Source organism: Mytilus californianus, unplaced genomic scaffold (genome assembly GCF_021869535.1).
Source record: "Mytilus californianus isolate M0D057914Y unplaced genomic scaffold, xbMytCali1.0.p SCAF_5, whole genome shotgun sequence".
Classification (NCBI taxonomy): Eukaryota; Metazoa; Mollusca; class Bivalvia; order Mytilida; family Mytilidae; genus Mytilus; species Mytilus californianus.
The window spans coordinates 48218581-48229905 of record NW_026262701.1 but is presented as its reverse complement, the minus strand read 5'-3'; the positions used below and the strand labels follow the sequence as shown (position 1 = coordinate 48229905).

The following is an 11325-nucleotide window of genomic DNA, read 5'->3' as shown; positions in this document are numbered from 1 at the left end:
AATCGTACCCTGGCAGGAATGATAAAAAGTTTCATCAACAAGAATGCTACAGACTGGGATGTAAACATCAATCTACTACTGGCAGCTTATCGTAGTACACCACATCCTGCTACAGGCTTCTCACCTAATTTTTTAATGCTAGGTCGAGAAATAAGTATTGCAATAAAATTGATATATCCACTGCCAGACCAGAAATATGAAGGGCAAAATGAGTATGCTCTAGATCTTCAAGATAGATTACAAGATATGTATCATATTGCCAGGAAACATCTTAAAACCAATGCAGAACGACTTAAAAAGAATCATGATACTAGACTGACAAAACATAAATATAAAAAGGGAGATCTTGTATATAAATTTGATAAAACTATAAAACAAAAATTTAAATCCCCATGGCTTGGTTCCTATTTTATTTCAAAAGTTTTGAGCACGGTGGTCTATGAAATCTGTTTTAAATCTAGAACTGAAGTTGTTCATATAGATAAATTAAAACCGTATGTAGGTGAAATACCAGACTGGGTTAATAGAAAACTCAATCAATTAGAATAAATGTTATGTTAAGAGTAAACATACACATTTTATACATGTATTTATTTATTCCTGTATAAAAATAATATTTAAGACTTGTTAATTTTATAAAGTATTAAGTATTGATTAATTTTATTCTTACAGAATTATGGTACTGTTTCAATGTTTGAAGTGTCCTTTCCGAGGAAATACAAAAAACACAATTCAACATTTTATAATTAAACATGCTTCGGTTGACCGAGTCCCATTTGTATGCAAAACCTGTAACTTTAAAACAATTTCCCATGCTAAATGGCAGACATTTAAAGGATCTTAAAAAACCTCATGTTAACAAAGAACATATTTGTATGAAAAGTATTAATCCTTATGTGGTGATTGTGGGTGAAGACATTACAGAATTTGAATCAACATGTATAAATGACAAAATATTTATACAAGAAGAAGAGGAGATTGAAATTGTGGAAGTAAATATTGATCCCAAAGATGAACAAATTTTGGAATTAGAGAATAAATTGGTAGAAATGAAATCAACACATGAAAATCAACTTAAAGACTTAGAAGAAAAGCATACATTTGAGTGCCTTCGATTTGGGAATTTATAGAGAGACTGGAAAAGAGGAAGACAGATCTTAAAGAAGAAGTGAGAAAACTCCAAAATAGATTAACCGAGACTCAACCCAAATCCTCTAAGAAGATCAGAAGTTCTGTTTGTGTCATTGAATCAAGAAAATAGAAAGAACTTTTTAATTATATTGAACTTTTAATGAATGAGACTTATTGTGATATATACATGGATATTGTTTTACTGTTATATATGTATGCTTCTTATGTTGAAATTTGAATATATATTCATTTTATTTCATGTCAATTCTAGGGACAGAATTCTTTTTTCTTTGAGAGGAGCAATGTTGTGCCACGATTATTTACAGTATTCTTTTAATAATAACCTTCATTCATTGCTTTTCATTTGTATTTCCCGGTGTATATTTTCCGCGAAACTAGGTCATACATATTTTCACTTTTGTACACTTGCTTGTTATGCGGAATGATTTTCTATAGTTACAACATAATTACCTTATTCAGAAGTTATTAATGCATCCTATTTTATCCATAGTTATCCTTTTATAATGTTAGAATTATCCAAAATCATACTTGTCAAGTTAAAGGCCATTTTGGTTTACTTTCACAATTGTGTACACGCGTACTATTTTTAGGTGTATTGACTAACTTGATCTTTCAAACGTTTAGAGAAAAGTATAGTCAGTTTCAAATTATAGCCGCTGGCGAACAGCTGAGTTTCAGACAGTGACCCAGAATTATTTATTCAGGTATTTTGGCACACACTGCAATTCTATTTAATTGATTTATTAATAACTATTGTTAATGATATTAGCTTTTAATAAAGCTGCTTTTATTTATTTAAACAAATCTTATTTCTTGATTATCCAAAGTTTGGACTTCAAAACAGTTTTATTACTTTGACTTTAATTGATATTTGTATAATATCTGCCAAACCATTTACAATAACGGTTGGCGCTACAAATGGCAATGATGTATACTGGTACATTTGAAGCTATCTCCCTTAGGTTATAAACATTGGTAATGGCCAGGGTATATACTGGTACATTTGAAGCTCTCTCCCTTAGGTAATAAACATTGTTAATGGCAAGGATGTATACTGGTACATTTGAAGCTCTACCACTCAGGTAAACATGGTTAATGGCCAGGATGTATACTGGTACATTTGAAGCTCTCTCCCTTAGGTAATAAACATTGTTAATGGCCAGGATGTATACTGGTACATTTGAAGCTCTGTCTCTCAGGTAAACATTGTTAATGGCAAGGATGTATACTGGTACATTTGAAGCTATCTCCCTTAGGTTATAAACATTGGTAATGGGCAGGGTGTATACTGGTACATTTGAAGCTCTCTCCCTTAGGTAATAAACATTGTTAATGGCAAGGATTTATACTGGTACATTTTAAGCTCTCTCCCTTAGGTAATAATCATTGTTTATGGTCAGGATGTAAACTGGTACATTTGAAGCTCTCTCCCTTAGGCAATAAACATGGTTAATGGCAAGGATGTATACTGGTACATTTGAAGCTCTCTCCCTTAGGTAATAAACATTGTTAATGGCAGGGATGTATACTAGTACATTTGAAGCTCTCTCTCTCTCAGGTAATAAACATTGTTAATTGTTAAACCCGTTGCAATTGTTTGCACCTGTCCTAAGTCAGAAATCTGATGTTCAGTAGTTGTCGTTTGTTGATGAATGGTTCATAAGTGTTTCTCGTTTCTCGTTTTTTATATAGATTAGACCGTTAGTTTTCCCGTTTGAATGGTTTTTACACTAGTAATTTTTGGGGCCCTTTATAGCTTGCTGTTCGGTGTGAGCCTAGGCTCTGTGTTGAAGACCGTACTTTGACCTATAATGGTTTACTTTTATAAATTTTGACTTGGATGGAGAGTTGTCTCATTGGCACTCATACCACATCTTCTTATATCTATCAATGGCAAGGATGTATACTGGTACATGTATTTGAAGACATCTCTCTCGGGTAATAAACATGAACAGGATGTACATGTATATTAGTGTTTGAATCTATCTCTATCAGGTAATTTCTTGTCAAGGGTTCATAGGGCCTGTCAATAACCAACAATCCTTTAACTGGCAGCCCAATTTTCCAGCACTTTAATTCCTTTTAGCCATTTTGCAGAAACTGCTGTAGCAGAGGGAGCATTAAGTTATAAATACCCTTGTCTGTCTGTACATCCTTATGTTTGTACATCACAAAGTTGGTTTCCGTTCTCTTACTTTAGTTTGCCTCAACCAGATGTTATGAAACTTTATCACAATGCTTATTACCACAAAACACAGATCAAGTTTGAATTTTGGGGGCGTCACTATTACCGTTCTAGAGTTATGCCCCTTTACAAGTGGAAAAATTGCTTAATTTTTTGTTTCCGTTCTTAAGTTTACCTCTACCAAATGTTATGAAATTTATATACACAATGCTTATTACCACAAAACTCAGATCAAGTACACATTTGGGTTGTGTTACTTTTATAGTTCTTGAGTTATGTCCCTTTATAATGTTATATGCAAACTGGGTCATCATCTGTGTCCCATGGACACATTCCACATTTATTTGATTATTCCTGTTCTGAATATACATAAAATATCTGCCACAGGATATTAAGGAAACCCCAATCAAAGCCTAGAATGTTTATAAGTGTGTTTGAAGCTTTTCAACGAGATAATCAGATGACAGGTATCACAAGTCTGGAATGGACATTATTGCAATGTTACATTTATAACATTGTTGTTTAAAAATAAGAATACATTGAGATAAACATGTACATTAATTTGACAGAAGGCCCCACCAGGCCTTGTTGCCAAAGTGGTCTAAATAGTTCATCTACCTTAATGACTAGCCTGTTAACACTGAGGTTGAGAGTTCCAACCATACTTGTGGTAGGTGTGAATCCTATCTTAATTGAATAGGATTGCCAATTTTCCCCTGTCATGTTACAGCCAAGAGTGCTGAAAGTGGTGTTAAACACCAATAATCAATCAATCAGTCAATATGACAGCAGCGAGTAAAAAATCAAAGATATCAGAGGTTAACAGACAATCTATCTTCAACAATACAGCAGCAACTACTCAGCATGCTTTAAGTATGTCAAGTTCTAAAGGATCCATGTCTCGAAAAGTAGTTACATAATAAATTTCAGAGAGACTTAAAAAATCTGCCCTCCATATCAGGCACTAACCTATGATTATTATTTAAGTTTTATGGCATATGGATTATAAAATTTTAAAATTATAAAAAATTGCAATATTAATAATGTCTTACAAGAATATATTGAAACGATTTTAGGTGGAACAATGTTTTGTCTATCCTGGTACCATTTCATGAGGAATTTTGGACTATAAAAAAAAGGTTTAGATACAACTTTCAGTTCTTTTTCATGAACATTACAGTGGTTTACATGATAAAAATTTGTATATGCATGTATTTTCTTTATGGGTATTGATAGATTGTTTGTCAATTATGCATGTTGTACTGAAAAATACCCCTAAAAACAGGTTTTCACAGGTTGTAAAAATGACCACCAGCAAAGTAAGTGTAAGATACCAATTCATAATATTCAGTATTTTTTCTCCTAATAACTCCACATTCAGTATTTTCTCCTAATAACTCCACATTCAGTACTTCCCACTCAGTTTTACTTTTGTCATTTTGATGTTGGTATCAGGAACAAATGTTTATGATAGTTCAACAAATTTATATCCATTCTGTTACTTAAATTGTCTATCCTGTTACCGATAGCAGTATTGTATGATGTGTATGCTAAATTGTGAAGATAAAAATGGTTTATTCTTTAAATGAGTTTAAATTATAAAACAATTTTCATTATGTATAAAAAATATATATTGATATACTGTTTTAAGTTTCAGTCAGATATAATATCCTGTTACTTTAACCACAAAATAAGATAGACAAAGTTATATATTTATGAATCCTGTTGTAAAATAACTTTTTCCTTTTGCAGTGTGATGTTTTGCTTGTGTGATCTTGGTTTCCAATTGCACTTTTTATACGACCGCAAAAAAATTTGCGGTCGTATATTGGTATTATGTCGTCGTCGTCCAAAGACATTTGGTTTCCGCACAATAACTTTAGTATTAGTAAATAGAAATCTATTAAATTTAAACATAAGGTTTATAACCACAAAGGAAGGTTGGGATTGATTTTGGGGGTTATGGTCCCAACAGTTTTGGAATTAGGGGCCAAAAAGGAGCCCAAATAAGCATTTTTCTTTTTGAACAGTGTATGGATCTCTCTGAAATTATACCACAAGTTTCCATACCACAAAGGGATGGTTAGGATTGGCTTTGTGGGGGTTATAGCTCAAACTGTTTAGGAATTAAGGGCAAAAAAGTGAGAAAAAACAAGGGTGTCCTGGTAAATGGACAATTACTTAAGTACAAATTACAGTGTAAGGGAGGTAATTCAAACACAACTTTGAATTACCTCCCTTACAGTGCTTTAAAATTATGTAGAAAGAATTTTTGTATTGTCTTGAGGATATTAGCTGTCAATTCATTTTTATAAGATCGCAAAAATTAACAATTTTTTGGTCGTATATTGGTATCACGTTGTCGTCATCGTCGTCCGGCATCGTCGTCAAATGGCATCATCGTCGTCTTCAGCGTCGTCTGAAGACAGATGGTTTCTGGATAATAACTTTAGTATAAGTAAATAGAAATCAATAAAATACACTGTTTTATCATATTCAAAATATCTTTTTCTTCCAAATAAGAATTAATCCTGGTAGTTATTTTTAAAATCTTATGTAAAATGAATCTGTTATCATCAAATAACCAGTTTGTATTACATTATGTATGTTTAACAGAAATGCATACCATGGAGCCAGTCCGTACCTTATGGGACTAACAGCATTATCTACATGGAAATACAACAGTCCGACTGGGCTTGGAATACATCAGGTATTTGAAATCTGAAATTATACCCCCACTCTAGATAAAGGGCTATATTTCAATCACCTTGTCTGCCTGTTTGCCAAGATACATATTAATAAATGTAAACTGTATGTTAATCAATCTTTAAATTATGCTTTTTCTAAAATATATAAATGTAAAAAAAGGATTTCTTCAACATTTCCCTAATAACTTGCAGGCATGCCCAGTTAAAAATTCCATTATTGAATGCTACATTTGTGCAGAATTTTTTTTAAAAACAGTATAGGTCATTTGAAAATTTACAGGAAAATATAACATAAACCACAAAGAAGTTCTGACTGGGCTGGCTTTCAAATTGTCCATGTACAATCTTTTGTCTGTCACAAGCATTATGTTATGTATTTTCAGAAAGATTTTATAGAAAAAATTTGTCCTAATTTATTGTACATTATAGACAATGAATGCAGATCCTTACAGAGGCCCATGGGGAGGGGCAAGATGTAGAGATTCACCGTCTCAGGTAATCAACTATGTAACAAGTCCATAAGGGAAGAACATGTAGTCACATATTTGATAAAATTGGCAATACTGAATTCTATAGACATGTAACAGTGTACAATCTAGAGCAAACTGCTGGGTATCTAAATTTTATATGAATGTGGTGTTTTTGAAAATATCAACAGTGCTCTTACAGCTAGTGTAGAGCCCATCAGGACGCCAAAAAATAATTAAATTTGAAAAATCAGGATAAAAAGATAAGAAAAATATTTAAATGTACATTTTTACTTTGTTAAGTGAGCAATCATGTACAATGTATTATGTAAAACAGTCTGTTGCTTTCTATTTTAATCTATTTTTTAGGAGTACTAAAAAACCATTGAAATGTTTCATGTCAACCCAACACATTTGATTTGAAATGCAATTAATCATTTACTCGTTTCACTGAAATCATAGCTTGAATTTTGATTTATTAGATTATTCTTTGTAATATATCAAATGAAAAGAACCAGATTACCGTCTTTATGTGTGTATAGTACACAGGTTTTACCCTGGGAATGATTTCTGAAAAGGGAGGTGCGTATTATGTATGGCTACACTGTTCTTGACTTTTTTCAGGCCGAATTCTGATCAAGGAACCAGGTAGTTTAGAGGAAAATATTTTCGTAGCTTAAACTGGATTGTTGTTATGTTTTACATGTATATTTGTACATTTTTAAGCATAAAGAGAGAAAAACCTAAATCTTCTCTTTGATAATATTATTGTTTAATAATTGCCAGGTGGTAGGTAGATCATGTGACTGTGCTGAAGGTCAGTGCCAAGCTGGAGAACATTATTTGGACCAGTTAAAAGACACAGTAGCATTCTCTATGCCAAACAAAAGATGTGGTGCCTTCTTTGCAGAATCTATTCAGGTAAAGTGAGTTTGGATATCATTATACTTCATTGGCTTGAAGTTACATTTTATACATTGCTAGATTGTTAATATAGTGCCACAACTACTTGTATTATGTAGCTGTATAAATTAAAGGCAATGAAATTGAAAGATTTAAAATGATTCAAGTTTTTATAAAATACTAGGCAGTTGTGCAATACTTTTAAGTCTATATCTTAATTATGTCATCCTAACACATATTTTTCTCTGACAATTTATAAATTTGTCATACAATTCTTCTACTAATATCTACTGTATTTTCCAGTAAAAGTATAATTCAAAATGGTATTTTTAATTTGATTAAGAAATATTTTTTCGAGTTAAAAAACCTCACAGTTTGATGTCATTAAGTTTCTACTGATATGTCTGATGAAATAGATGAAATAATTTTAAAGTTAAAATTAGAAAACATTTGATTACTATGACAACCAAAACTAAATTATAAATTATTTGTAATTTTACACTTGACTGCACATCAGCTGTTCCAAAGTAAAGATGGTAAAGAAATTATTAAAAGATAAAAGAGATCACTGTAATAACATTCTTCAATCAAAGACAATTTATATTAACATATTGCTTTGAATGAAATAGCTAAGATCAAATAAAATGTAACCATATGTAAGAGAAAATGACAAGATTTTATGCCCCACCTATGATAGTAGACGGGCATTATGTTTTTCGGTCTGTGCGTCCATTCGTCCGTTCGTCAGTCCGTCAATTCGTCTGTCCGTCTGATCGCTTCAGGTTAAAGTTTTTGGTCAAGGTAGTTTTTGATGAAGTTGAAGTCCAATCAACTTGAAACTTAGTACACATGTTCCCTATGATATGATCTTTCTAATTTAAATGCCAAATTAGAGTTATGACTCCAATTTCATGGTCCACTGAACATAGAAAATGATAGTGCGAGTGGGGCATCCGTGTACTATGGACACATTCTTGTTGGGATTTGGGATATATGGTGTAAAAAAAAAGTGTGAATGTTGGATATAAGAGATAAAAAAAAGTGGGGGTGTGGGATAAAGGAGGTAAAAAATGTGGAATCTAAGAAAAGGAATAAAAAAAGTAGGATTTGAGAAATGAGCACCCCTGTGTCACCACCCTCGTTGAACTGCAGGTTACTTTCCTTTTTAATGGTATGAATAAAATGATATGTTGGGTATACTTACTCGAGAAAGCAACTCAATGACAAATTAAAAACCAATTGTTCAGAGAACAATTGAAGGTCTTTCCACCAATAAAGATCTATTTTGATATTAAAATATTAAAAATCAGTCTAAAATGTCAGTTCCTATGGCTTTATGATGTATAAAAGATGAATTTAAAGCAATGGTCAAAATCTAGTACGTCCTATTAACCTATGACTCTGACCTCAATTTCAAGGTCACAAATCAAGGACCTCAAATCAAAAGACACTAGGTCTTTAATATGTATGGTTAATGAGTTATATCACTTTACGCAGAATTCTAAATGTAAGATGGGCAAAAACTCCCATTTATTGTCTACGCACCCTTTCAACCAAAATTTATAAGTTACGACATGTAAATAATTTGTCGAGATGTTATACGGTTTTTGAAAATAAGTGAAAATAAGCCAAAATCAAAATTTATAATATGACCTTGACCTTTGACCTTGACCTAATTTTCATTTTTTTGGACCAAGGACCTTAAATCAATAGACCCTATGTCTCTATCACTTATGGTTTACCAGTTAGAAATGCATATTACTTATATAAAATGCATAAGGGAAATAACTCTCATATGGAGTCTCTGGAAAGCTTCGGTCCAAATGAATATCCTAATCCTGAAGATGTAACGAGCAATTTGGTAAAATGAATTTGTCGTAATCTTTTACGGTTGGGAAGGAGTAGTGGTCACAAGAAAAACAGTGTTTGGGGAGATAACTCTTACAACGTAAAGTGTTCGGTTTAGCAGTTGTCAATTTTCAAAGCGTATAAACTATACAATATCATATTCCAAATATCTAAGCGGCATCTTATGAAACAACAATACTACGTAAGAAGAAAAATTAGGCGAAAGAAAAAAAAAATAAATATAAATCAATTGCTTTTCCCCTTCTGAAACATGATTGATTGATATATGTGTATGTTTGTTTGTTTGTTTGTTTGTTTGTTTGTTGTTTTTTTTGTTTTGTTTGTTTGTTTGTTTGATAGTTTCTTTCTTTCTTTCTTTTTTTCTCTCTTTAAAGGGTCCATATTAGTGTGTTGGTTAAGTTTCTATATTTAGTTTGGAAAGTTTTTATTCTATTTCAGGTCCCGCGCGCTTCTATGTCTTGCGCCAGATTGTGGCGTCACGTGACGAAGCTTTATAATAGCGAAAACTTAGTATTTTTATTTCTTTTTAGGTGGAGACGTTGGACAGAGAACATGTATAGCGACAGAGTACACACAATGTATTTCTTTTGTCATTGTAGGTAATTGACATTTCGATCACAGTTCACGAGCAGTGCATGCTTTGGATTTAATTGATCCTGTGTAACTTTAAAACACGTTTATCGATTATTTTCATACAAAGTACATTTTTTAGCAGCAGTTTGTAACACAGATTTGTATTTCAATCTAGGAGCGGACATTTTATTGTAGTATTTCACTGAGATTTATGGAACAAGCAAGCGATTTTTACGGCATTGCAATTTCTTTTCTCTAGGAAAATTCTTGAGAGATATTTGCACCACAATGTTTTATGAAGATGTAATACATGTATACCCTGCTGGCTGCAAAATTTGGGGTCAATTGGACATGTAGTTTCTGATAACATCTGAAAACAAGCATGTGGATTTTTTTTTCAGAAGAGATGTAAATACAATATTAAACACATGAGACGGAAACATGCATACAATGAATGATTGGTTTGTTGGTTGGTTGGTTGGTTTATTGATTGATTGAATAATAAATTAATTGGATTGATTTGTTGATTGGTTGGTTGGTTGATTAAACACGTGGGATAGGGTCTCTTGAAACAAGCGAAAAAAGAAACAAAGGAAATCTTGGACCCCGTATTAAACACATGAGACGGAAACATGCATACAATGAATGATTGCTTGGTTGGTTGGTTTATGGATGGATTGGCTGGTTGATTGATTGATTGGTTGGTTGATTAATTTAACATGTGGGATATGGTCTCTTGAAACAAGCGAAAAGATCTTGGACCCCATATTAAACACATGAGACGGAAACATGCAGGCATGCAATGATTGATTGGTTGGTTGGTTTGTTTGTTTGTTGGTTGATTGATTGATTGATTGATTGATTGATTGATTGATTGATTGATTAAACACATGGGATAGGGTTTTCTTGAGACAAGCGAAAAAGAAACAAAGGAGATCTTTGACACTGTATTAAACACATAAGACGGAAACATGCATACAATGAATGATTGATTGGTTGATTGGTTTGTTGATTTATTGATTGATTGGTTGGTTGTTTGGTTGGTTAATAAATTTAACATGTGGGATATGGTCTCTTGAAACAAGCGAAAAAAAAACAAATGAGATCTTGGACCCCATATTAAACACATGAGATGGAAACATACATGCATGCAATGATTGATTGGTTGGTTGGTTAGTTGGTTGATTCATTAATTGATTGATTGATTGATTAATCAATTAACTAATTAATTAAACACGTGGGATATGGTCTCTTGAAACAAGCGAAATAGAAACAAATGAGATCTTGGACCCTATATTAAACACATGAGACAGAAACATGCATGCAATGATTGACTGACTGACTGACTGATTGATTGATTGATTGATTGATTGGTTGGTTGGTTGGTTGGTTGGTTGGTTAGTTGATTAACACAGAGAACGGATCCACTTGGATCCTGCAAAAACGGAATTGAAAGCCTAGATACTAT

General features: G+C 32.5%; 1 protein-coding gene across 2 annotated transcripts in view; it reads left to right on the top strand.

The window, feature by feature from the left end:
- LOC127702387 (alanine--glyoxylate aminotransferase 2, mitochondrial-like) overlaps window positions 1–11325 on the top strand; it is an 80213-nt gene that overhangs the window by 36974 nt on the left and 31914 nt on the right. For both annotated transcript variants that reach the window (XM_052206546.1, XM_052206545.1), the window contains exons 6-8: window positions 5954–6047; window positions 6475–6540; window positions 7299–7433. In XM_052206546.1, the coding sequence (XP_052062506.1) occupies window positions 5954–6047; window positions 6475–6540; window positions 7299–7433 (295 nt within the window). The remainder of the gene's footprint in view (window positions 1–5953; window positions 6048–6474; window positions 6541–7298; window positions 7434–11325) is intronic.